Here is a 27,265-nt window from a genome sequence, read left to right on the forward strand (position 1 = left end):
TTTCCTTTCCTTCCTCTTTCTTTCTCCCTTTCCTATCCCTCACTCATGTCTGTCCCGTCTGTAACATCTGAAAATAAAATATAATAAATAATAAAAACAAAGATGGACCAAATGGACCAATACGGCAATGCCACGATGATCCATTTGGCAAAGTAAATCCATTGGGTATCCTTGTTGGTCTTCAGACAACAATTCTGATGGCTAAAGAACCAAATGGGACAGGCAGAAAAAAGGAAGAAAAAAAAAAAAAAAAGACAGTTGTCACAGGTCTGTAGCTGGATGGAACCCAGATTTTGTTACAAATTGAATTTATTTACATTAAATTGTAACTTTAATTAGTGTAAAAAGCTGTTTCGCATATTTCTATTTTTTTTAAATTAAATCTAACATTCCAAATGAAGATTGCATCATAAAAAGTAATCAAAATAACATTACAATTCACATTCTACATTTTATTTTTAAAGTAACACCAACTCTTTTTCTCCACAGTCGAATAATGAAGCCGTGGTTTCACTCTTCTAGGAAGTCTTCCACCAGTGTGTTGAATTCATCAGCATGCCTCAGGTGGAGGTTGTGTTTCCCCTCTGGCATTAAATGCAATCTAGATTTGGGGATGAAAATCTTGATTTAGCTTGTACCTAAAAGTGAAATTCATCAATTTGTGGTAATATTATTGTGCGTTCTCACCGTGAACCTTTGATGTGTTTGAGGAGATACTCAGGGTGGAGAATTGGCACCATGGGGTCTTTCTCTCCATGGATGATGAGGGTTGGACAGCTGATCAGGGGCAGAAGTTCCATGCAGATGCTTCCTAACCAGAGAGCAAAAAGGAAACATTCAGATTATCTGCATTAGTAAGAGACAAAATTAACAAGTGTCTTTTCAGATTGTCTAGTGTGCCTGCAACAGCACAGAGCCATCACCTTCTGGTCTGTGGACAAACTGTGCGATTCCATCCACCCAGGCCTCCCACAGTTTAGCAAAGACTTGCACCCCATACACCTCCTCCATGGGTTGCCTCATCCTCGCACTCCATTTGGAGACATCACGCACCTCTGAGTGTTCCCACAACATAACCGTTCACACACAAACACACAACGCGCACATATTCAAGTGAAAGCCAATTTGTAGCTCGAATAACTTGCCACTTGTCCAAGGCAATAAAACGTGACACACCATTGTAAAGCTTGAGGTCCTGCTGGGAAACAAAAGCATTGGCTCCCCACACGACCATCTTGTTGATCAGATCGGGGTTCCTTGCGGCTGCAACCAGAGCCGTGATTCCCCCGTCACTCCACCCAAGCAGGGAGAACTTGCCGAATCCCAGTGTCTGCCAAAGAAATGATTAAAAAAAAAAAAAAAAAGTAGGTTGTGTCAAAGCAGTAACACAACCTGCTGTTGTAAAAAATGCAAAAACTTTCTTTAACTGCAAGACCAGACAGTTGTACATTTATCTGTGTATGAATTGTGATATATAAATCATGAAATGCAGTAAATAATGCAGAAGACAATTAGTCTTCATGCTTCTGAATGTACAGATATTGTGAGAAACCTATTTGACAGAATCCTTCCTGCGTGATTCACAGTTCTAAGACATTTTGAACAGTGAACCATGCAAATGGTTGGTGGTGGGGGGTGGGGGTGGCCTTTAAATTTTCTGTTTTGAATCATCACTCAAGTTTGAATAACAGGTGGGCGGGGCCAGAATAATGTGCCTGTGAAGATTACTTGTATGCATCTAGTATTTACAATCTTTTTCGCAACTTTGGCTGTGTGTAACATGAGTATCCACTATTGGAACATATAGTATACAATAACAAGATCAAAGAGAAAAATCAAAGAGAATATTAAAATATTATTAAAGCTTACCAACATACAACAGCTGTGTTGGATTCTGCAGCCTTCTAATTTCACACACTGTACGTGTAGCTCATAGGTTGCCAGTGATTTCAAAATGTGTATTTGCATAAGAGTTATGATGATGGTCAAAAAGCAATTTGATTGGCATACAAAATATTGCAGTAAATAAGTACTGAAAGGAGGGGGTTTGTTTGTAGCCTCATATCGGAAACTAAAACCCCAGACAGGGGCTTTTTGTCATGTTCATTACTGAAGGGTAAAAGAAGGATATAGCTTCGTAAACCAGGAATTTTAATATTGGTGTACGAAAATAACATGTCTTAGTATTAGAATCGGACCGTGGATTAGACATCATTTAAGTCAGGGTTGCCTAAATTTTGATCAGAACACAAAGCAGAGAATAGAGGAGGCATATACACTAACTGTATATAATAATTTATTAATTGTGCTTTAAACACTTTCTCTAAACTGCGCAAAAAAGAACAGAAAAGAAAAGGTCCAGGTAATTTTTTAAGGTAATTTCCTGCCAACACATTATCTGTTTTGTTATGGGAGTTTCCATAAATGGTAAAACTCGATATGTGGCTTAAAGAAAAAAAAAAAAAAATTAGGATTAGTATTGCTTTCTAATATTTATCCAGATATTAGACTGTAGTAAAATCTAGCAGGTTTTGGATTGCAGAATTTAACTTATTTTCCATTTTGAATGAATTCTAGACCTTTATCATTTTACGACACGCTGAACTGAGCATGAAGTTTATCAGTCCCCATATGTTCCTTTCTTTCACATGCCCCCCAGAGAAGGGGCTTCTCTGTAACCTGTAAAGGTCAGATTGGTAATCATTTTCACCCTGAGTTTATCAGCAAACCTTCATAAGATCAACTGCATCCTTCGCATCCCTCTCAAAAAAGTCAGGGGGGAAGTCTCTGTCTGGGGGACGGGATTGTCCATACCCGCGGGGATCCCAGCCAACTACAGTGAAGCGTTCTTTGGCCAGAGACTTAAGCTGAGGACCAAAATCAGTCTTTGTGTTTCCTGTGGTAGAAAATATAGCATTTTTCTTTTAGATGCTTAAAGGGCTCAATCAAACTGTACTGAACGATACGCTATTCTTACGACAGAGATATTTTGAGTATAAAGATTTTGATGTCTTCCCATATAGCCAAACTTCTTTTCTACATTAAAAGGAGGCGTGTGCTTGTACTTACCCAGAGCGCCAGGAAGCAACAGCACAGCATGTTTTCCTCTGCCTGTCTGCTCGTAGTACAGATCCACTCCATTAACAGGCTTCTTGCCTGAGGCCACTGAAGAGCTGCAGGGAAACACACGAGGAGACGGTGGTAGTCAAAATGAGCCGTGGATAGCAGAATAAGGTGGGATAGTTACTTTGAATGTTACAATAAAGTCGTCCTTTGTTAGGACAATTACAGCAATCACATTGTCCACCTTTTATGAGAATAGAAGAATCTTGGGTTTTATGGGCCCTTAAAAGCAGGTTTGAAAAGTGGAACCATTGTTCAGCTTAACCCTCGTTGACAGCATCTGTTCCTGTAGATTTAGAATGCTGATGTATGGCACGCTCTTATTCTTGGTCTCTGTTACTATTAAAGCTATTTTGCTGGGATGAACTGTAAATGTTCTACCTACATTACTGCAGAACACATTTCAAAGCTGTGAAAATCAAAGGCTCTGAGTAAAGTGCGCCAACAACGGTACTTGAATAAAACAAAAGTTGTACATGAACTCATATGAGTTTTGATTATAAGCAGTTCAGATGCAGCAATTATTCATTTACTGAATAAAACTAACCTACTGGCAAATTACATGTTCAGAGATAACAGTGTTTGCAACAGCTCATAGTTGCTGGTGGTTATTTACCATCACGTGATGGCAGTCATATATTTATGTGCGCGACTGTGATATTTCTCCATCCTTTAAAAACAAAACAAAACAAACAAAAAAAAAACCCCGCAGTAATCTTTTTAAAGGTAATGTTTTGCAGTCTAACACATCTATAATATCAAGATTTACTCCTGCAAAAGCCTCGAGGCAAACACTTTATGCATTAAATGACGATGAGATTATTCTAAATATTATCAGTCTACAAGCAAGGTGTTTAGCTTTAATTTGAAAGACAGTCACGGAAGGATAAAGGATGAAAAAGGACATTATTGTTATTATTTGCTATTAAACAAAAACATCCCTAACAGTTATTCACCAGATCGACAATATAATATAATATAATATAATATAATATAATATAATATAATAATTTAACCCCCTTTTCTGCATTTAAAATATTTGCAAAGTATAATTTACGACATTAAAACGTGTTAGAATATTATATTTATGTAATATTTGTGACAGATAAAGGACACAGTGTGGCCATGATGAAGACGAATACAGACATTAAACTCGCATTAAATATAAATGGCTGTTACATCAGTTTTTATAGGTATATATAATCGATACTGTCGTAATATCACAGTTGGTTCATAAACACTATGTTGTAGTGAGTGGGCATACTACACCATCTAGTGGACTGGAATCAAACAAACCTCGAGGCAAAAACTACGACTGCAAGGAAACCCAACGCATTTCCTGCGTGGTCTCTGCAGCTCTGTGCAGTTTGTCCTTGCAGAGTCGTGCGTGTCATTTCACAGTGCACACAGTATGAAGACAGTAAGAACTGTTACCAGTACGGCCGGATCGCTGTCATGGCTCTCTGAAAGCCACGTCTCCCGAGTAAAAACAGCGCCATGTATGATCGGTGCGCACACTCAGCACGTCCTCAGTCAGTCCCCAGGTTTGATTTGGCTGGTTAAAAATTGTACAGTCTCTCTCCGAAGTGGACCAAAGTCCACACGTTCCAGCCCTGCGTGTTTGTTTTTAAAGGAAGTGCTGGGATCAGTGTGGCACTTTCAACGTCGCCGTTTATCCAGTGAAATATTTTCAGGCGAAAGTACGAAGGCGAATCCAAAATCACAAGCTGATCTGAAAACTGTACTTTTCCGTCGTCACTCTGACATGTCAGGCTCACTGGAGTGAAGTAGCTGACCCACCAGTCCGAGCGCAGGCTGCAGGTCTTAAATAATGGCAGAGCAGATTTTTAACAGGCTTCTGTTAACATGACCTCTCATGGATCAGCATGTTATTAATCTGAATAGAAATCAGCTGAGCACGTCTGCTTTGATACTGGCTTTGCTGTGTGTTTAGAAGTGGGGTGAAGCCATACGCTGTATATAAAAGATGGACTTCTCCAGTTGTTTGGTGACGCTTTATTGTGAAATTTCAGTCATCACCACGTTGTTGTTGTTGTTGTTTTGAGAATGGACGTGACAAACAAGAGATTTATGTGACTGTGAACTGAGGACATATGCATGAGAGCCCATAGCTGTTTTTATCCAGACTTCTCTTTGAAACCAGAGGAGTTGCCCCCTGCTGGCCATTATAAAGAATGCGGAATACATTGGCTTTACTTTTCAGATCTGGAATCTGCTTCTTCTTCTTTTCTTTTTTTTTAGAGCTAACGAGTGGAGTGAAGTTAATACAAACTATGGTTTATATTCTGAGATATACTCCTTCATGAAAAGGAGGTCATTAAGTGAATGTTTCCAAGATGTCTGGGTTATTGTCCCATGAAGACCAAGTGTGTGACTGAGTGTGTCACATGTTTTCAATTCAATGTCAGGATTGAAGCTTTGCAAATTGTAAAGAAAAGAAAAGACATGAACAAGATGCGCAGAAAAGAGAAACTATGACGCTCCACCCAAAGGAGATGTCAGGGACTTTGGCTTAGATCCGCTCATGGTGCAGGTTAACTGAACGATGTCTTTCTGCAGTGTTCATTTGACTGCTTCTACAACCATGAAACTCAACATGTCTACAAGAGCTTTTCCACATCCTGTTAACGCCAATGTACAGCAATTAGCTGCAGTTAAACCGGGTTGCAGCAGGGGGTACTCGTGAGATATTCCTAAATACAAAGACGCAAATAGAGGTGTGTGGCTATAATCTGTTTTTGGTTCTCAAAAATACAGAATTGATCAGTTGTACAAACTGGCCCTATGTGGCCTGTCTTGGGTGTACCCTGCCTCTTGTCCTAGCTGGTATAGGCTCCAGCCCTCCTCACGACCCTGAATCGATAAGCGGAAGAGAATGGAAATAAAACACTTGTTTCTGGTTTTTCTGACTTCTGAAGTCAGTTTTGTCCGTAAAATGCTGGTATTGTGTTGTATATACATGCTGATTGGTTAAGGTTTTACAACGAGAAAGAACTCCTCTGATGATAACAGTTTAAAAACGTAGCCGAACCGCAACAGAAACCTCCACATGTGTATTAGAAGCAGCTGTGTGAGGTGATTTGAAGCTGCTGCTACAATCCAATCAAGATGGTGGATGCTGTAAAGTGCCCTATAGTGCTGTAATAGTCCTAATACTTACAGAAGGGTGTTTTCCTACAACTGAAACCTATAAAAAATGGAACTGTATCAAATATTGTCTCAACGCCTGAAACATGCTGAATTTAAATTTCCAGAAGAAAAATGTTTACTCCACCACATTGACATTTTTGGGTTTGAGCTTCTTTGGGCCCAATTCCTTCTGGACTACTGCGTAAACACCCCTACGATATAAAAAAAAATGAGTGGGAATTATGAGTTATAGCATAATCATAGACATTTTTGATACCAGAAGAATCACAGTGGACAGATACAGATGTCCAACTTCAGTCCCTAAAAGGCTCCAAAGGTTTCAGCACTATTTTGTACAGTTGGTCTTCATAAGCACTTATAGATTTCAAGAGGCTTTTCTTTAAAAAGACTCCCCCCTTTAAGCCCGACAAAATATACTCTCAGAATTCATATAGGGTTTTCCTTTTCTGTTTTATAGGAAGCGTTCTTTCCTTTTTCATCCTTTGCCTTTTAATGGACTTTATTTGAGGAAGGTGACACACTTAAAAATTACCATAAAGCATCAACATTACACTACATATGGAAATATTCCAGATTTTATATGTGATATGACAAAAAAACCTCCTTTACTTGATTACAGAACTTACTGTGTGTTGGATCAGTAAGACCTCAGAATGGTTAATCCCTGTGAGACATCTGAAATGTTACAGCCCTTTGAAACCACTCCTTTCACGGGAAGCTTTGTTGCATATCAATTTCCTTCTTGCTCTCTCCCCCCTCATTTCCTGCCATCTTTCTACTGTTGTTTATGTAACGAAAGGCCTACATTAATCCTTGAGCGAGCTTGAGTATTTCACGCAATTTCATGGGTGTGTAATCAGATATCTGTCAAATGTCAACCTCAAGGTAAAGTCAGGGGATGGACTGACATGGAAATATGAATACGTGTACGAGACCCCTTATCTGATGTTGGCTTGAATGAATGAAGCAACATCTTTGACCCTCTGGAGAGGAAAACTTTGCACCAAAGTTATTGGAATTCATCCTTAAGAGACGCTGAATATTTTGTGATTTCTCAGATATTTCCACTACCATAAACTTCATGGTAGCTGTAGAGGACAAGTCCCAAATTCACCAAAATGAGTAGGTTTCAACCTCTGGTGATTGTACACGTCTGTATAGGATTTTAGAGAAACTCGTGGAATAATTGTTGCAATATTAAACTGAAGTGGTGTGCCAGCACAACAACACAGCCAACCACAGAGAGACAGGCTTGCATGTGGCTACAAAGACCTGTGGCTAAAGACACAAAGGTCTTGTGGTTTCGGCTTCTCAAATGTGATGATTTTCTCAGTTATTTCGCCATAAATGAGATAGTTTGAGGTTTTAGACTGTTTCACACACAACAACGTGTTTCCTCACTATTAAGAGGCAATTTAATAAGCAAACTAATAATTAAGTACATTTAAAAAGTAAGTATTAAGTTGGAGCCCAAAAACGGCTTTCGATAAAGTGATGGCTTGATGTGCAAACCTTCCTCAAACCCGAAAGACTCCTCTTCTTCTTGTTAAAAAGACAGTTTTATTGTGAAACCCAATCTCCCACCCCCTCCACCCACACACACACAGACGCGCACTCTCTCAGCTCTGATCAAGGTGTATTTTTAATGTATCATCATGGTTTCTAATGTGTGAGCTGTTTTGTTTATCAATGGTTTTGAGTTTTCGGTGCCGATGAGCTGTTCCACCTAGTTCTCTGAGGCAGGCAGCAGGCAGATTTTTGTAAACGCCTCCACTCTCCCCTGCCTGTCTCTGTGCCACACACACACACACACGCACGCACACACACACACACACTGAACCACACAGAGGAACACAAGACAAAGCCGGGCTAAAAATACCTCGATCGGCTCAGAGCGATGCACTGAAGATGTAGCCAGATTTACTGGAAATGAACAGAGCGAGTTAGAATTAAGAGGATGTCCACTGAGAAGCACAAAATTAGACATAAATGGGGGAATTCTGAAATCGAAGACGAAATTAGGTTTAAAAGCACTACTTTGTTATTAGAAAATATTAGAACGGGTATTTGAAAAGTACGACTTGTTTTTAGGAAACAGAAAATTGTGGGGATTTTTTTTGCCACACTGGTTTGCAACTCTTGGGCACAAACGTGTAACACTGGCTTGAGGTTGTCACAGATATTAGTAGAAATAGAGACTGAATTTGATCTGAATGGATAAACACAGAGAGAGAATCCTGATTGCAATCTTGGTTTTAAGACAGCTGCCCTCTCATTTACAGCAGGAACACACAGATAATTGATTTTGAGCTTCATTCAAAGGTGTTCCTAGCAGGGTGCTGACAGCTCAGCAGATAGTGATAGCTGGGCCATCGGATCTGTTCTGGCCTTCAACCATCTTTGTCTGGTTGCTATGTGCCTATCCATGGTCCCATGACCAACGCATGGTCTAAATATAAACATGTGCTAAGGTCACATTCTGAGGAAAACGTGCTCTCAATGAAGTGGCACTCAGGGAGACGGACGAGCTGAGGTCTTCATGACAGTTTGAGTTAAACTAAAAAGTTGTCAGGGTTCCTTTGAACCGAGTAGCAGTTAGTGACTAGAGACAGTTAAGTTGCTGCTTTAAGCGTCTCCCTAAAGGAATCACTTTCCAGTTATGACTTCAAATTCCTCTTAAATTCAGTGTGCTTATCTACACACCTTTGGCGGAGATGGGTAACGGAATAAACAAGGTACAGTATCAACAACGGCATCTAGGAAATCAAACCTTCAGAGCCTGCCATGATATTTTTCTAAAAAAGACAAAAACAACAACCCCAAGATCTTGTTTTTTCTTTAACTTCTGCATTTTCCATTTTACACAATTTTGAACTGTTTTTAGGTCCTGCCTGATCTTTATCTTGGAAATATCAAAGGTAGGCTGCGGTGCCTTTTGTCATGTGTGTAAAAAAATTGATTTATTTTCCGGATAATGTAGTAGTAGTTTGTTTCAGTTCCTCATACGGAGGGGCATGTGGTGAGATGCTACACTGAGCTCAGTTTCTATAGAGTCGAGAGGTCACAGTGTAAAGCTGAGCTATTGAAATATTGCATTTTAACAAAAAAAAAGTGTGTTTTTTACCCTCTGAGTAGGTATAAATCTGCCAGCAGCTGGGGGAAACATTACTTTGAGCGCTGATGTGAATATTTGAGCGGTGGTGTGGGAGGGGATGCCCCATGGCGCGGGGGTGTCCCTCGGTGTGAACTACATTCCACACGTTTCCATAAAGCACCAAATGCAATTGTTGGGCTGCTTTTTTTAATCTTTGCACACATTAAGAATCATGACTACACAGGAAACGTCTTAAAATGCAGACAGCTCTTTTTTAGAAATAAAGTATGTTCAAGGAATTGCTGTCAAATAGGAAATGTGACACTTTTTTAATCTTAAGCAGGCCTTTGATCTTCATTCATCTACATGACTTAGCACATATAAAGCGAGCTGGAGCTTTTGGCTGCGAAAGTTCCATCAATGCCACTTTTGGATATTTACAGGCGTTACTGCTGTTCTACTCTTACTATTCTGAGCTAGTCTGTACTCTGCTAGTCTGCTAAACTAAGCTGTTAGTTTCTTCAATGTTCATCACATCTTCTATGTTTTTGCTTAATCCCACATCTTTAGTCCCAATCTCATCAGCTTCAACACTACTAAAGGCTTGATCTCTGAATTTATAACAACCTGACTTTATAAAAGAAATAAAGGTAGCCATGATGACAACACTTAAATTTAGCACTTTAGAAATCAGAAGAGATTTGGAAACATTTCTCTCCTTGACAACTAATATTTAACCATGGGGGGAAAAAAGAAAAACGTAATCTTTCATGAAGGAAGCTGACGGATTTGAATGGGAGGATGCAGGTTTTAGGCCAGCACCTAGAAACCTTGAGTGGTGCTGAACCTCTCAGCCCTAAGCAAAAAATCATCTCTTGTCACTTCACTGTTATATCAGCACCTGACACTCAACTAAACTATTTATCTCATGACACACTGCAGCACTTCTTGCATAACATTGACGCTGCGGTCATCCAGTGATTTAGGGTTGTATTTCCTCTGCAAGTGTTCTGTGCACTGATGCCACTCACACTGTTTTCTTACTGTATGATGCAATTGGTTGGTTGTGTCCTACAGTTAATAAGAGTTCCAATGACAAAACATTTAATTATTGAGTGAATTTAGCTTTAAGGAGGTTTCAGTGCAAACTCATCTTGCTCTTGTATAGGTGGCCCCAATCAGCATCCTGCAAACTTGCAAAGCATATGAGAAAAAATGCTCAAGGCACATCTGTCCAAGGTAGAAAACATTTGGCTTCCTTTCAAAGAACAAAATTTGATTAGAACAATTACTGTTTCTTGCTTTTGGGCCAAGCTGTTGGACTGTTTTAGAAACACTGGTTTTCCGGTTTTTCTTTCAGTTCAAAACCAGAGCAAAACTTTGAAATCTTAAGGCCACATTTGCTTGGAAGTCACTTCAGGAGGGGGGTTGTTGTTGGGCAGAAGATGCTTTATTTAGTTTTGGAGCTCACACGGTGTGATTGGTGATTGGATGCAGGGTGTATCGTGTATTTCTCGATTTTCTTTGCGTTCCACAGATGCTCGAGACGGGGAGCTGCTGGCTCAGCACAACATCACCCACATCCTGTCCATCCATGATACAGCTGCGCCCGTTCTGGAGGTGAGGCCTTTTTTAATGTCTTGCATCAGATTGCACGACCCCCTGACCTCAACATTAACCCAACCATAAAGTACATAAGCTCCTCTGAGCACGACTGTGGTTGCTGTGTCCCCCTGCTGATTAATACTCATTCTGAAACTGTGAGATATTGTTGTCAGCCCAGAGCCTCTTTCCCACCTTAATATGTTTACAGAGCTGCTTCAAATATAGTTATTACCTTAACAAGTTTATGAAAAGAGAGGACAAGTTTTAAATAAATGCTTTGAAATGATACACTGCATACAGACACAGTTAATAGCAATAAATCGTTCCATTTCTAATCTTCTGAGGTCACCTTGTGTTTTTAAAGGCTGAATGATCATCAGATCATTCATTATCAACATCAGATCTTTATCAAAGGCTATTGAAAGAGACCACTTCAATTAGTGTGAAAGTCACATGTGTCTTCTGTCTTCTTTTTTTAAATTCAGTCATAAGACCTGGAATTCACCAGTTCTCACCAGAGAAGCAATTTTCTAATTGACTGTGGGTCCTCGATATTGTGTGGGATTCTAGTATATATATGAAAATCTGAATGCTGTTTTCAGTTGATGCAGCTGTGAGGCAGATGCAAGCCAAGGTTAGTGGATGTTGCACAGTATTGTTCACACGAGATGCTTTTAGCTCAGCAGCTTGAGGTCCAGAAAGTCTTGAAAGTGGAACTTTGCAAAAAAAAGTTTCTGGCTTTTCAGTGCTGCATTTAGATGTGGCAATTTGTGTATGAAACAGCAGGAAAGGTGTTTTTGTGTGTGTTTGTGTGTGTGTTAGTGAATGTGAGGAGCTGATAGATTGAAGCATAAAATATGTGTGAAGATGTAAGTTTTACTGAACAAATAGTTTGATTTTGAGGTTTTTCTGAAGTATCTTTCTGTAAATACACAATACCTTGAGTCAGAGTTTATGAAATGATGCACACTTTTGATGTGTACAAGCCTGTAATTATTTACAGATTGAATGATTTGACTTTAAGTCTGCTGATCTCATCTGAGCCCATTAAATACATTACGTCCTCCCGTCGGCTTCGTACTGGGACTCGTCTCTTGAAAATCTTGAATCCGCTTGCCATCTTCAGTGTCCGCTTTCACAACTTTCATCTTTTCTTGTTGAAAGCGAACATGAAAAGCGCTCAGCGATTTCTCTACACTTTCTCCATCCATGTTAGCATGTTTCATTGAACAGTGAAGAGAAACAGCAACTTGTATTACAGTATCACTACTCAAACTGGTCAACCACCAAAACTTTTACAAGGTTTTGGGCCTGAAGTGAAGTCTGGCCCTACGGACTCATTCTGAACTGCGATGACAGTTATTCAGTTGCTTTTTTTAAAACATACAAAATCATGTGTGATGCAACTTTTTGAGTTTTGAGGCAAAAATGATGACTCAGGTCTGTTTTAGACCAAGTGGCCAGATGGGATGGGTTATTTGCATACCTAACAGTCAAACCGCGGACTGATTGATTTCTTGGAAGACAGCGTGATGGTTCCTGAGAGAGGAAGGTAGAATTTGCAACGATGATGTGGTCTGCGCATTTACATCTGGCCAAGTCTCTAAATGTGCCATTTACTGTATATGAACCTAATTATCATACTGCAAAATAAAAGGTCATCTTTTGCAACTAATTCCAAGCCCCAAATATTCCTTTTGCAAGTAAAGTAAATAAATGTCTGCATTTATCCACAATTTTCATATATTTTGACTTAGAGTGTAGTCATGATTTTACAAACAGTACCACTGAGTCAAGGCCATGATGAGCTATAAGAGTGATAGTGTGAAGATATGAGGACTTCTCAGTAACCGTTTGCATAATCTGACTCTCTCTATCAGAAATAATAATTTAGCCTTCATGAACCTTAGGCATGTCTTTAATATGGGCACTTACAATACATTGGTATTTATAAATGTGTCTGCATTTGTCGGGGCTCTGTGCGTGCAATCTCACCTGTCTGGAGCACTTCCAGGACTCAGTCTGTCCCAGAGGGCTCAGGGGTTTTTGCAGTGGTGCAGTCATACCAGGACGAGGTGGTTTCTGTCCACTGCATGTACCATCAGCTGCCAGGTGCACAACACAGCACACACACACACACACAAGCACAGAGACAAACACAAGCAAACATCGTTATGTCGTGACCTACCACATGGGCAGGGCCAGAGGGGCAAGGTTTCAGGGGCTGTCCCATAGGAAGTGAGAAACAAGAAGTGAGTTTAGTTCCAGTTTTCAAACAAATGACCCCTGCTCAATAGTTTCCTATCATGTTAACTTTTGCCACTAAAGTATTCACTTCTTTAATGAAGCTGCCCCCTCTCCCACAGGGCATCACATACCTTTGTATATCCGCAGCTGACCATTCCAAGCAAAACCTGTGAGTACTTGAATAAATGTTGAATATATATAAAACCTGCATATATGTATGAGCTCTTTGCCCCATTTCTATAAATAAAAGAAATGAATTACAGCTTGCAAAATAGCAAATGTATCCAAATGCATCCTTTTTTAAAAAGGTTGGTTTAAATAATTAAACACATGATCTCTTTACCGACTACAAACTAAATTGTACAGCTATGGTAAATAATAATAAATAATAATAATCCAGTTTTAAGGTTGGAAGGCATGATCCTCACTATGTTGTATATCTTGTGAATGTGATTCATTTCACCAGGATTCAGTACTTCAGAGACAGCATCATGTTCATCCATGAATCCCGACTGAAAGGAGAAGGCTGCCTCGTCCACTGGTGAGTGGAACGCCTCAGTCCTGTTTTACATGTCATCTGAAATGATACTTGGTTGTATTAAAAAAAACATTCAGTTACGATATATGGTAGACTATATTACGTATTTTGACATAGAGATGTTGTAAAAAGTTTCAACATTAAGATCTAAAAGATTTTTATTCATAATCATGAGAATTTGCTCTGGGTTTGATCGCAGACCGGAGGTCCTCATATTTTATCGACCCCGTTCTCATTTTCAACCACATCACTAGCACCAAAAAGAAGCTGTCTGCCAAAAATTTTGGTTAAAGCTTTCATTGCACATTTCATTACCTTTCATCTTTTCTCATATCAAACATGCAAAATCAGGCATTTAACCACAGCTTTGGGACAGAAGGGGTTTCACTTCTTTGTACACTAAAGCAGAGAATCTGAATATGAGGTGATTATCTTGCTCTGAGCTGTGAAGGCCTGTGTTCTCAGCATGGCAGGAGTGTCCCGCAGCGTGACTCTGGTGGTGGCCTACATCATGACGGTGACGGGTCACGGATGGGTAGAGTCCCTGGCAGCGGTTCGGTCAGTCAGGCCGTGTGCGGGGCCCAACCTGGGCTTCCTGCGGCAGCTGGAGGAGTTTGAAAACACAGAACTAACAGAAGTGAGTCATCATAATTAATTTCACTTTTGATTATTCATTGAAAAAAAATCAGTTATGTTGGGACAGCTGAAAACGGTTATGTGGATTAAAAGATGCAATACATTTGGACAGATGAGTGTGTGGGTTTAATTTGTGAGTTCAGGTACAGCCTGGTCTCAATATACCGCTCATTAAAGCATTCTTTGTCTAAAAGCTGGAGGCTATGACATGAGAAATTGCAAAAAAACTAAACAAAACAAAAACCTGACGTTTTCATACAACAGTGTGAACTACTCCCTTCAAAAGCCAACCCAGTCTGGTTTATATGGGTGTTAGTAAAGCTCCTAAATGAGGACCTGTGTGAGAAGTACATATCTGAGAAACAGATGCTTCACATGTACTTTTCCTTATGCTCCCACTTGGACCATTTAACCCTCTCTTCTTGTTAGAGCTGGCGCCGTTTTGTGACGAGAGCAGTGCATGCCGCTGTTTGAAGACTACTCATCCTATTCAGCTGCTGGACGATTACTCTGCTGCTGTCCTGCATGGAATGACCTTCATGTCACATGACATGGGCCCAAAAGCATTTCCCACACGGACAGTTATTGGAAAAGGAGCAGTTGTAGTATTCAGTCCAAAAACAAATATAGAACAGCTGCAGAACTGTATTATAAAATGATATCTGCGTATAAGGATGTCAGATGTGTTCGGATAAGTTTTAAAAGTGCTCAATCTAAACTTCTTCAGCTTGACAAGGATCCAGGCCACATGTGCCTAAAACTCCAGCTTACAGTGGGGGAAACAATGAAATAACTGATCCCCTGCTGGTTTAGTTTATTCGCTTACAAAGAAACAAACAGTCTCTAATTTTTGGATCGAGACAGAACATCAACACATTTTTAAAAAAAAGGTAGAATTGATTTACACATCACTGAGTGAAATAAGTGTCAAATAATTACTTCCCCTGCTGTATGTGCACTGTGAGCAGTCTTTAAAAAAAAGTCTAAATCAGGTGTGTAATAAATGTAGCATTTTTGAACATTTAGGAGGCTGCTCATCACATGCTTGTTTTCTGCTTTTTTCAGTAACCCTGTTAAGTCAAGATGCTATGAGCTGTGGGCAAAGTCAGCAAAAATGCAGACTTATTGAAAGTGTGCATAAAGGGCACAGAACGTCTGCCGAAAAGCTCTCATAAACTTGTCAGTGGGACTGGGCCCTGCTACTACTACGACTGATACCTCAGCTCTGTTTTTGGTTATGCTTCACCTTTTTCAGTTAAGTTTCACAGCAGCCTAAATCAAATTAGCATGCATTCCGTAAACTGCACTGCATTTTGGTGCAGTTATGTTGCTCGTTTCACTTTAAAGTCTTTTAATTTTTTTTGTGAAGTACCTCAAATAGCACTAAAATGTGCCGTACATGAAGTTGTATTTAAACATAAACAGTGGACACTTTCAGCTCCGATTCAGGGCGATTAAAACAAATTCTTTGAAAACTATTGTTATTTTTGTACTCATCACACCATTTTCAGAGACTCAAAAGTAATTGGACAATTAGCAAAGCAGCAGATTTCAGTGGATGTGAGGTCTTTAAGAGCTTCCAAATGAACAATCTGCTCAAACCACTTGTTACACTCAAGAACAATAAGAACAGATTAGACATCTGAAAAACTTGCCCAGCCATAGAAAAAAATTCTTTGGAGAGATGAAACCAGGAGAAGAAAAAGAACAGTTCATGATCCAGAACATACCACATCACATATGGCTGCCAGTTTAAACGGTGGTTAATATCGATGTGACTGTTGATAGAGTTCACTTCACAGTGCAAATGGGTAACGAGCACGCTTTTCAGTTATTAAATACAAAACTGAAGGCAAAGACCTACAAATAACCAGCAGCAGAAGGTGTGGCAGTAGAGACCTAACAGAGCATCTCCAGGGAGATGTCATATCCGTGTGCTCTACACTTCAGGCAGACATGAGCTGCAAAGGCTTTTCAGAAAGGTATTTTTTTTTTAAATCCTTATACTTTAAATTATATTAGTGTCAAATTATATTTGAGTCTCTGAAAAAAGGGAGGACTGGGTATAAAATGCTTTGTAATTCATAAACAGTTAATGTAAAAGCCTTAAATAAAGTCTGCACTTTAATCACATCACACACACAAAAAAACAATAAAAGGCAACGGTGGTAATGAATACTTAGGAATGAATAGTGCTGCTATTACAAACACAACTGAAGATGCTCCGCCTCTATGATGAGTTCCCTCAAATGATTAAAATAATATATATAAAATACATACAAAACAGTGCATTAGTCATGAATAATAATAGTAATTAACCTGATACTTCAACAGTTCACTAATGCAGGTGTACAAAAGTACATACAGTCTCAAATATTACACAAATAACAGAAAAGGATGAGTCATGATTTATTTTTTATGATTATAATTATTGCATTTTTAATTAGAAATATTGTTCGTATTTAATGTCTGTGGATTTTTATTACTTTTGGCTTCATTCATGCAGGCATGTACTCTTGAATCCACATTTATAACATAACGCAGCGTTTCATCTGTAAGCTGTGCAGTGATGCGTGTAAGGCAATCAGCAGCCTGTAAGCTGATTTTATACAGCAGTGAGGTGTTGTTTTAAGTGACTGTCCGATGTAAAACGTGTCCAGTGCCTGTCTTAAACAGAGACATTGTCTTTGACTCTGCTCCCCGCAGTATCGAGCTTGGTGGAAGGAGCTGTACGGGAAGAGCACGTTCAGTGATGATGAGGAGATCGAGGCCCTTTTAAACCGGAAATCCAGCACCAGCGATGCCATAACAACCAGCATCACTCCCGCGCTGGCCACGAGCAGCAAATAAAGAAACTCATTTCTGCATCTTCAGTCATTTCTCACCTGAACTTAAGAAGCAGAGGACAGCGGGCTTCTGATTGGCCCTTTAATCCCACAGAGACCGGGTGCACATTTTAAAATCATTTTGCCCCCGACCTCGCACTGCGTCAGCAACACCTGTCTCATAAAAAGTTCAGTGTCAGGATGATAAGTTCAGTCTCGTGTGCGTGGAGTGGCTAAGCAGACATGTGACGGGGGGATTTTATGTCACCGTCTTCAGTTCCCTTCGTCATGTCATGTCCTTGCCTCTAACTGTCAAAACAACATGCAAGGGCAGTCAAGCATGACACCAAGGAAATATATGTACATACAGTCCACAGTGTGAACACATACTCCTCCTGTACACCCCCCCACCCCGCCGTCCCCCGTCAGTTATGTTATGCTGTGTCTTGTACTTGAAAAATGACTATTACTTTCTGAGACCGTGTGAGAGCTAAAGAACGCTTTATTTTATATTTTACAGTAAAAAAAAAAAAAAATCAGATGTGCTGTTTTTAACTATTGTGCTGTTCTTCCTAAATGTAAACTTTTCATTTGATGTTATTTGTGCAGTTTAATATGTGCACAGTCTGTGGAAATGCAGTTATATATGTAGAGTTTTTATGTTAACGTTTTCATGTTAGTTTGCATTTCGTCTTTTGTTTAATTATGCATGCATTGAGATGACATTTAACTCATCAAGTGAAAATATTTAGATTGTAATAATGCAACAAAGGAATGTATTAATCTTCTTTTTTTTTAAAGTTATTTCAAGCCTTTTCGAAACAAAACGAGGGACTAAAATCCATCTTTGACCTGGTTTCTGGATAAAAGCAGTATTCAGATCCAGGTAAAGGTCATAAATGACTTAAGTAGAAGTTTATCGCACATATTGTGGAGAACAGTATCTCTGCCGACGATGAAATTCTGACATTATTATGACCCCACAGTAATTGAATTAGTTTTGACTTCTTCATATAGTGGTCTACATTGTAGCAGTCAGCTCAAAGGTCACCAGATAACTGGTGGTGAGAAAATTCTGCGTCACAGGTCTTTGCCCTTTAAAATATTGCACAATTCTACCTCTTCAGGCCTCTTTCAGTTATTTAAATGACACCAGCTGAAAAGTGGAAACCACTCCTCAGAGGAACTCAGAACTACAATAACCAAGGGGCCCAGAGCTTTTAGTGGGGCCCAGAGCTAGAACGTGTTCGTGAATCCTCCCCAAGTGGCTTAACACATAACAGTGCATGGTCACTTTTATATGCTCGTTTTTGAATTATTTAAAATCTCAACATGAGAAGTTGTTCAGCTACAGCTGTCGGCTGAATATTGTTGGTTTAAAAGTGCCATGTGTGAAATGTAGAGCAGCACTGAGATTACGTGTGATGAAGTGCATCATACATCCACATGTGCATTTTTCACACAGTTGTCATTTTAAAGATGAACACTACAGAGAAAAAAAAAAACACGACTGATTTCTGTAACCTGGCAACCGGTTACAGATTAGGATCAACTATGGTATAACGCTGATGGGAAGCATTTGCATAATGAGTTCCTTTCAGTTCTCGTGCTGATAAGTAGGTAAAGCTTCAAATAAGTACTTGTACCTATCTAATATCACTTCATAATTCTACTTTCAAAGTTTTATATTTCTACTTCACGACATTAGAACAAAATTGTACTTACTTTTCTGAATTAGAGAGAGAGATTAAGAGTAGGAGAGCATTAAAGACATCGATCTGAGATGAGCTTAAGCTCTACAATGTACATTATAATGTCGCTTCATGCATCAGTACTGATGGTAAATTCATATATTAATAATAGGCGTGTACAGGTATCAGACTGATATCGGTATCCTGGTTAACGGCCATTATCAGAGGCTGACATTTATCTGTTCCATCACATACATGTCCCAAGAGTCAAATGTTCAAAACATACAAAAATAAAATCTATTCATAAATATTTAATATGTTCATAAGAATAATTAAAAAAACATATAAAAAGTTAAAAATATCCACAAATTTTAAGGATAACTACAGGTTATCAGCCCAGAAATTCACAGTTTGTGTATTCCTGATTAATGCTGACAGCATAAGACTGACAGGAACCAGTCTGCTGCATAATGACTAATGACTCTCTAGGCACGTTTCTCTCTCATATTTCATATAAAATACAAACTGAGTACCTTAAACAGTTGTAGGTTACGCAACACATCAGTATTTGTACTTATCCCAGAAAAACTGAAAGCAAATAAGGGGGGAAAGTTGTTAGTTTGTAACTAACACACTTTTAGATCTGTCTTATACTCACATCACTGCGTTCACTTAAGTAATGAAAGCAGTGATGGATATTTATTGCAGCACTGCAAAACTGCCACAGGAGCCAGACTCACTTTGAAAATCATACTGAGGGGAAATGAGTGGGAACTTTTCAAAACCATGTTTTCTCGGACTCCTGGACCGCATTGCTTTTACAGAATTGATCATCTGTCGAATTCTCCTAACAGGCCTCCTAAAGCTCTGACACGGCAAATGATAATCTTATGTGGTATTGTGTTCCTGTCTGAGGCGTTATGTCAGCTGTTCTGAATAATCTTCCAGTGGGAAAACTGCTGCCGATGTTTTTCTGCGTCGCTTCTACCTCTGGACCACTCTAGAGTACTTTTCGTAAAGCTTTATAATTTCAAAGAATTGTTTTCGTCTCCATCCTATCATTTTCCACGTGTGCGGGTGTGTGACACTTCGGGTTGACGCCGGCAGGGTTTCCCCAGTGTATTACTGTAGATCGGCCGCTGTGTGCGCGCTGATAAGCTTCGCAGGAGGGAAGCAGGCGGGCCTAGCAGAAGCAGCAGGTGCACCCTCCTCAGCATCCCGGCTCCGCCCTCCCTCTGCTCACCACAGGCTGGGTGGATTTAAGCGGGCCCGCCGGAATGATGAGGACTTTCTGACCCTGACTGATATCAAAACTCGACGGCTTTCAAGTTTCACAGGTAAGACGGCTTCGATCAGCCTGCGAAGCGCACAGTGAAGTTAGTCTGCGTGGGAGCGCAGTGGGTTAACCTTTAGTAGTTTTACTTAACTTAATCATTCTTTACTAAACCTACACAAGCCTACTTTCAAAACACACACAAACACGAGAGCGTGTGATATTACTACGTTACAGGAGCAGACAGTGGAGTTGTCCCGTGCGTCTTTTTGGTCAGAGATGAACCCCGACGTGGATTACGGAGGCTCCGGGAGCAGCGGCAACGGCAAGCTGCGCCAGTGGCTCATCGAGCAGGTGGACTGCGGGAAATATCCCGGTCTGGTTTGGGAGAACGACGAGAAGACCATCTTCAGGATACCGTGGAAACACGCCGGGAAACAGGACTACAACCGGGATGAGGATGCCGCGCTTTTTAAGGTAAGAGACCCGCATCCTCCGGGGTCCGCCAGCCACAAGCGAGCTGCGCCTTTCAGAATAAAACAACAGCAATATGTGTTAAAGTATTACAAACTTTAGAGCTGTTAAACTCTCTTATAGCCTTTTAATGATGTTTGTAAAAATAACTAACTCGATTAGGCGTCTTAGTAGCGTTTGAATATTCTCTGATGCATTATATAAAAAAGGGTTTTGCTGTCTTTCATGAAATTCGCTCCATACATTAGGATGCGATTATTTCCATATAAGAATATTTGAACCATGCTGTAAAAAAGTCACACATTACTGGGAGAGCGACGCAAAACAACTTCTTTGAAATGACTGTGGCTCCAAAGAAGCCACTTAACGAAAATAAACGAAACTTTTATTTTATAATTATTGGTGAAGAGTTAGTAACTAGTTATCAGCACCGGGAGGATGTTCTTCTACAGGCCGTGCAGTCGCAGTTAGGAGAGGCCAGGCTGTGTGATTCTCTCGCGCTAAACTTGAGGGAGGTATTCTAAACATTTCCCCGCGGACCTGTCTGCAGGCCTGGGCGCTGTTCAAAGGCAAGTTTCGGGAGGGCATCGACAAACCCGACCCGCCGACATGGAAGACACGCCTGCGCTGCGCCCTCAACAAGAGCAATGACTTTGAGGAACTGGTGGACAGGAGCCAGCTGGACATCTCGGACCCCTACAAAGTTTACCGCATCATCCCCGAGGGCGCCAAGAAAAGTCAGTCCCCCTTCGAACAAAGCGTTGAAAAAAGTTAACTGCAGCATGAATTAAGCTGGTAGTAATACTGAAAGCTGATTGGGCTACAGCGGCAATAACCAAACTGGATAAAGGGTTTTACTGATGTGTTTTATTGTAGTTATTATTATTAGATGATCACAATCTGATAATTAGTTGTGTATCAGACATAAAGTGGAAATTCTCTGACTCCTCAAACTGTCAAAGCACCAGCTCAAGTCATGCTGAAGTACTTGCATCGATGTGGACTTTTCTAAAAGTACTGACAGAAAATGTGTTCAGACATTTTCTAGAGCGCTTTTCTAATAAAAATGTTCTTTCCCGCATGCAGGACCCAGACAGGAGGACAGTCCTCTGAGCCCAGGGAGCTTTCAGATGCATCCCTCCTACCCCTCTGTGCCAACTCAGGTGATTTTCCTGCACATAGAAACAAGTGGGGCGGGACTAAAGTAAGACAGAGAGAATGAGGGAGGTTGAAGACACAGACAGTGTCATATTGTGCATGCATGGATGACCTTACAAACACAAGTGAAGGGTAATGATGTGCATCCCCAACTATGACTTGTGCTGACTTCAGGGGCTGATAGAAACTCTGGAGTTTTTGGGTCCTTTTTAGATTTCTTGGCAGCAACTGATTAAAAAAAGCACACAATTTATGGCAAAATATGTTTTTGCCACACTGTAAATGCTAATTCTCATTTACTAATTTAAATGTTGTTGCATTTAACTTTATCTATCCTAGTTTATTTAAAGTTATCTGTACTTCCTGCCTGGGTAATGAAGAGTATAGTTATGCTCTGCTTTACTTAATAATTTACATTTGTTTTCATAAAGTATGGAACACGTCTTTAGTACTTTAGTAATGTGATGTCTATTTCTTAGATCTCAGTTTCTCGGACATGGTGTAGTTTCAGATGTTACTCACCATAATTGATTTTTCTGCACTGATTAATCTGTGTGACCTATCCTTTTAAAGTACTACACACTCAAAATGAACAAATCAGCTTTCTCCTCTCAAGTTCATTTAAGTTATTTTTGTGAGTCAGCGAGTTGGCGTTATCTTTTCATGCAAAAACAAATCACAGTTTATGGTGCAAGGATTTTATCACTAGCTTAAGCAAAAATCTATGGATGAAGAAAGAATTCTGCAATGGTCATATAAAACAAGTTGCAAAAAAGTCCTTATAAGCCTACTAAAGAGTAATGTATTACAAAAGCATCATGCAAAGACTGTTTGTTGGTATCTTATGATCAAAGATGTGCACTCAGCTAACTGCTTTCCTCTCTATAGATGCCACAGTACATGGCGAGTCCAGAATGCGGCTGGAGAGATTACTGTCAGGAGCAGGCCTCTCTGCCCGAGCTGCCCTTCACTCAGTGTCCCTGTCCGCCCCGCACCCTGCCGTGGCAGGGCTCATCCATGGAAAATGGTACACGGCTTATTATTTAGCGTGCAAAATAAAAGCATTGTTATCAGTTTTAGCATTGCCTACATAGTTTGTTCTGTGTGCAGGATACCAGCTAAGAGCCTCAATTTACTCATACGGTCCAGCTGAGAGTCAGCCCTCGCCTTTCACACTGGACGCCAGCATCAGATCAGCAGAGGCACTTTCAGGTACACGAATACTTTCAGTTCACTTTTTCCCCTCACGCTATAAAATCAGGAACTCTCACCAGAATCCTCTGCTGAGAATTAAACTTAAGGTCCTATTTTTTTAAAAAAAAGCAAAAATCCATCTACATAGAACAAGCAGCAAATGCATATTTACATAAGCTCAAAACAGCTGAAAATGTCACGGTATGACACAGATTTGAGCATTTAAAGGTACAATTAGGTTGAAACTGCGTAATGCTGTGCAGAAGTCAGAAAACTACTAATTTCACCTGAGACTTTGTTCCTTGGCTTTATTCAGTGCAGTTTAATTTCAGTTCTTGCATTTAGTGTATGGATCTGTATCATGCTGCAGGCTGCCATTTTTATTAACTGTACTCTGACTGTCCATAACAAACAGCAGACAGAAAATCAGCACCAAATTTAATAATAAAGTTAAATATCTAGCAACTACAGAGCCGCTATCAGTGGAATTTCATGAGGTGGCTATAATCTAAAATGTATTTATTTTTAGGTAAAGCTGGTAGCTTGATTCAATAGACATGCGGCTAATTTTGAATATTTACTCTGCCCCCTAGAGGCCGGTAAAAAAGGAACGCAACTTTAATCAAAGCTGACGACCGAGCGTGTTCAAACTAGCTTCGTTTTTTGGTCTAGTTTTAGTGACATGTGAAGGAATTTTGCATCTGATGCAAATCATTCTTGCTTGTGCTTATTTTGATCATATAAACAATACACAGAAAACCATTTCCAAAAAAAATGCAGATTGCTGTCAGATTCAGCAGAACGCTCCTATAGAAGTACAAGACATAGCAGCATGTAGAACGCTGAAATAATAATATACAGCAGCACCCTGTGACTTTGGGCTGTGGTGAACATTGAAAACCTTATGTGCTTCATTTTTTTAAAATAAAACAAAGGCAGTCCATAAAAGAGTTTAAAAAAAAAGAAATTTCAGCTAACTTCTACCTGTGTCCTCCTCTAGACTTCCGTCTGCACGTATCCGTATATTTCCGGGACTCTCTGGTGAGAGAGGTGACCACTTCCAGCCCGGATGGCTGCCATATCACTCCTTGCAACCCAGATAAGCACTACCTGACGCCTGGAGGTCATGAGTTGGTGCCCCTGCCTGTTGACAGCCTATCATCCCAGAGGAGGCCAGACGAGTGTCCTCCGAGTCCACCAGCCAGCCTCGAGAGGGGAGTGTTGCTGTGGATGCGAGCAGATGGGCTCTATGCCCGGAGGCTGTGCCAGAGCAGGGTGTACTGGCAGGGAGGCCCGTCGCCGTACGGAGACAAACCCAACAAGCTGGAGAGAGACGTCACCTGTAAACTGCTCCACACGCAGGACTACCTCACAGGTGAGAGGACACAAACTCAAATCAGCTCAGGATCTTTGATCAACAATCACTTGTGCTCGAAAGACTAAAAAGTTCTCACTTTTTTGGGTTAGTATGTTACTATTCTTTTAAATGAAGGCCTATCTATGGTGCCATGCCTAATTCACCAAGTCCCTGACCTGTATCTTAATCATCAGCATGGTGTACTGGACAGAGCTTGGTTGATATGTTTTAATCTGATTGATTCACTTAAGAACTCACACCAGCTGGCACCTTGCTGTACATAGAAAGACTAACACCAACTGGTCTAAAATTTGGATTTCAGTCAAGAACTATCCACCTCAACTCAAAACTAAATCCACTAAATGTAATTAGCAGTAGAACAAACTGAGACTCATTACTCAGCTGATTTTCTGGAAGTCACTTCATGACATACTGTGCCAGCCAAGAATAATTTCTTAAAGAAGTATTTTATGATAAGCCGAGAGTCACATGAAGTCTACACAGCCACATCATCCCGCCCACATGCTAAGCAGCTCCAGCTGTGACAGCTAATTGTATTTGCATACATGGTGTGACCAGGACTTTCCATTCGAATCACTCTAAATGTCACACCACTTCAAGTGAAATTCGCTTGAAATCATCAATTCTGATGTGTTTTAGGTGTCAGAGCTGTTACTGATGCATTTTTGTCCATTTGCCTACTTGCAGAGATTCAGAGCTACGGGTTAAGGCCGCCGTCCCGCTTCCAGGTCCTCCTGTGTTTCGGAGATGAGTGTCTGGACCCACAGAGACAAAGAAGGACCCTCACTGTGCAGGTGACTGCTGCCCCCGAGTTTAACCACTGATTATGATCCAGAGATCTTTCATTTTTTTCTCATTTTGTTTATGAGGATCAGTGAAGCCTAATATTTACTGGGAAGCTGACAATAAGTTCGAACTGGTGTTCTTAAAATCAAAACTAAGATTTGAAAGGTTCAAAGTAGAGTGCTGAAACTTTAAAGTATGGGCTGAAAAGTGAAAAATAGGATTTGAAAGTTTAAACCTAAGATTTGAAAGTCTGTAGGACCTTGTTCATAGTCATAGCGTTGACAGTGTTTCATAACAAAATTTGGTTTCTAAATAAGTCGCACTGAGATTCAGGGCCAGCCTGGTTCCACTGTCACCCTCCCGAGACTCTGATTTCTATATAAAGTGAAAATGGATGAGCCAAGTGAAGGTTCGTGCCTTTTAGCTACAGATTTTTGACACACTTTCAATCAAACTAACCACGTAGCTGAGCTTTAACCAAACTAGGAATGGTTTGCCCTTCTCTAGTTTGACTTCTCAAAATGGTTTCATAAAACAAAGCTGGGAAAGTTGAAATAGCGAATCAACCTTCCTGGATCTCTGTCAACAGTCAAACGCCCATAAATAATAAACTATCAAAAACCAAACAGCTTGGGAGTGTGTCACAGAACTGCAACAGAAGGCTTCAAAATATCCCAAACTCTAACATCCTAAATCAGGGGTGTCCAACTCTAGGCCTTAAGGGCCGGTGTCCTGCAGGTTTTAGATATCACCCTGGGTCAACACACCTGAATCAAATGATTAGTTCATTACCAGGCCTCTGGAGACCTTCAAGACATATTGAGCAGGCCATTGAGCCATTTATATCAGCTGTGTTGGATCAAACCTGCAGAACACCGGCCCCTGAGGCCTGGAGTTTCCCACCCCTGCCCTAAATGAAAAATGAAAGGGTGTATTGAATTTTTTCTTCTTTTAATTGAGTTTGGCAAAAATACCAACTACTTTTTCGCTTTTTTTTTTTGGTAAAAATAAATAAATAAATAAATAGTGCTATGCTGAATGGATTTTGCTGACCTCCTTGGCTCTCATGTGTTGCAGGTAGAGCCTCTGTTCACCAGGCAGCTCCTGTACTATGCCCAGCAGCCGGGCAGCCACTACTACCGCAGCTATGAGCATCCAGGAGTCACAGAGCACATAAATGCCTCCGAGGACTACCAGAGGGCCATCACACATCACCACAGCAGCAGCCTGCAGGAGTGAACTTTGCGGGTTTAAGTGACTGTTGGAAATGTCACGATGACATTTTACACGACAGGCAAGAAAACTCTGAGATGTGGACAAAGTGGACAGTGGTATACAAAAAATGATGGACATTAAGTCAGCAACCATCTGCCCTGTATGGTTTTTGTATCTGTGTGTGTGTGTGTGTGTGTGTGTGTCTTAAGTCAAAAATGCAGTGTTATTTTTTCCCTTTTTGTATTCTTTTGGGCATAATGAGTATTTTGATGCTTACTCATAGACAGTATTAAAAATGAAGGTGTTAAAGTATTAAAGATGATTGAGATGTCATCCACCGGTTTTTAAAGTTCCATTTTGAAGCCTCACGATGAACATTTTCATTATCGCTAGTTTGGTTTGCTAACGACTTGTCACTTATAAGCTGTTAGCCAATGAGCATACCATTTTAAACCTAGTGATTTCTAAAAAATTTCATGTTTTTTATTCAATGTGAACCAAAATAAGTGACTAGGACCATAAACACATCAGGAAAGTGTTTCCAGAGGTCAAGACAGAAAGCAATTTTCCCAAAGACTTTGATATAATAGGAAGTCTTTTTGCAGTCGCAAGTATTGCCATCTGGTACCTTTCAGATAGAATGCAAGTTTAAGGTACTTGGCGCATTAGCTTCATTTTTTCAGACCCAGAGGTCGTATTTTTGTACTGTCTATGTGCTTACTATGCAAATGAAACTGACAGCTGAGGTGATTGTATCATAGAAAACTGTGAGTGAAAGTTTTGTGCCTTAAAAAAAATTAGCAAATGAACCTAATCACTTTCTATGCCAATAGTTATATTAGATCTCTAGCATTCAC

General features: G+C 40.1%; 3 protein-coding genes across 3 annotated transcripts; 2 read left to right on the forward strand and 1 right to left on the reverse strand.

Annotated features, from left to right (window-relative positions):
• Positions 1–356: 356 nt before the first annotated feature.
• bphl (biphenyl hydrolase like) lies at positions 357–5,056 on the reverse strand. The gene is made up of 7 exons (XM_013915658.1): positions 4,558–5,056; positions 3,070–3,173; positions 2,730–2,896; positions 1,177–1,330; positions 924–1,055; positions 688–811; positions 357–601 (listed from the first exon to the last, which is right to left on the reverse strand). Exons 1-7 carry the CDS (start codon positions 4,620–4,622, stop codon positions 511–513), a joined length of 837 nt encoding a protein of 278 aa, XP_013771112.1. The 5' UTR covers positions 4,623–5,056; the 3' UTR covers positions 357–510.
• Positions 5,057–8,678: 3,622 nt separating this feature from the next.
• Positions 8,679–18,027, forward strand: LOC102212977 (dual specificity protein phosphatase 22-B-like). Its single transcript, XM_005752072.2, has 7 exons — positions 8,679–9,029; positions 9,179–9,212; positions 10,926–11,008; positions 13,360–13,409; positions 13,707–13,781; positions 14,244–14,415; positions 17,121–18,027. Exons 1-7 carry the CDS (start codon positions 9,009–9,011, stop codon positions 17,262–17,264), a joined length of 579 nt encoding a protein of 192 aa, XP_005752129.1. The 5' UTR covers positions 8,679–9,008; the 3' UTR covers positions 17,265–18,027.
• A 2,123-nt stretch (positions 18,028–20,150) lies between these two features.
• Positions 20,151–26,605, forward strand: irf4l (interferon regulatory factor 4 like). The gene is made up of 9 exons (XM_013915656.1): positions 20,151–20,267; positions 20,441–20,680; positions 21,228–21,414; positions 21,764–21,840; positions 22,724–22,862; positions 22,946–23,047; positions 24,030–24,404; positions 25,095–25,201; positions 26,271–26,605. Exons 2-9 carry the CDS (start codon positions 20,483–20,485, stop codon positions 26,430–26,432), a joined length of 1,347 nt encoding a protein of 448 aa, XP_013771110.1. The 5' UTR covers positions 20,151–20,267; positions 20,441–20,482; the 3' UTR covers positions 26,433–26,605.
• Positions 26,606–27,265: the final 660 nt, after the last annotated feature.

Source organism: Pundamilia nyererei, unplaced genomic scaffold, assembly GCF_000239375.1.
Source record: "Pundamilia nyererei isolate P.nyererei 1_Seehausen unplaced genomic scaffold, PunNye1.0 scaffold00343, whole genome shotgun sequence".
In the NCBI taxonomy this organism is placed as follows: domain Eukaryota; kingdom Metazoa; phylum Chordata; class Actinopteri; order Cichliformes; family Cichlidae; genus Pundamilia; species Pundamilia nyererei.

Coding starts and splice junctions, on each gene's coding strand:
- bphl (XM_013915658.1), bottom strand. CDS start 4,622: ATGGCGCTGTTTTTACTCGGGAGACGTGGCTTTCAGAGAGCCATGACA. Junction 3,174..4,557: donor ACAGCGATCCGGCCGTACTG/GTAACAGTTCTT, acceptor GTTTCCCTGCAG/CTCTTCAGTGGCCTCAGGCA. Junction 812..923: donor GTTTGTCCACAGACCAGAAG/GTGATGGCTCTG, acceptor CTCTCTGGTTAG/GAAGCATCTGCATGGAACTT.
- LOC102212977 (XM_005752072.2), top strand. CDS start 9,009: ATGGGTAACGGAATAAACAAG. Junction 9,213..10,925: donor TTATCTTGGAAATATCAAAG/GTAGGCTGCGGT, acceptor TGCGTTCCACAG/ATGCTCGAGACGGGGAGCTG. Junction 14,416..17,120: donor AAAACACAGAACTAACAGAA/GTGAGTCATCAT, acceptor TGCTCCCCGCAG/TATCGAGCTTGGTGGAAGGA.
- irf4l (XM_013915656.1), top strand. CDS start 20,483: ATGAACCCCGACGTGGATTACGGAGGCTCCGGGAGCAGCGGCAACGGC. Junction 21,841..22,723: donor ACCCCTCTGTGCCAACTCAG/GTGATTTTCCTG, acceptor TCCTCTCTATAG/ATGCCACAGTACATGGCGAG. Junction 25,202..26,270: donor GAAGGACCCTCACTGTGCAG/GTGACTGCTGCC, acceptor CATGTGTTGCAG/GTAGAGCCTCTGTTCACCAG.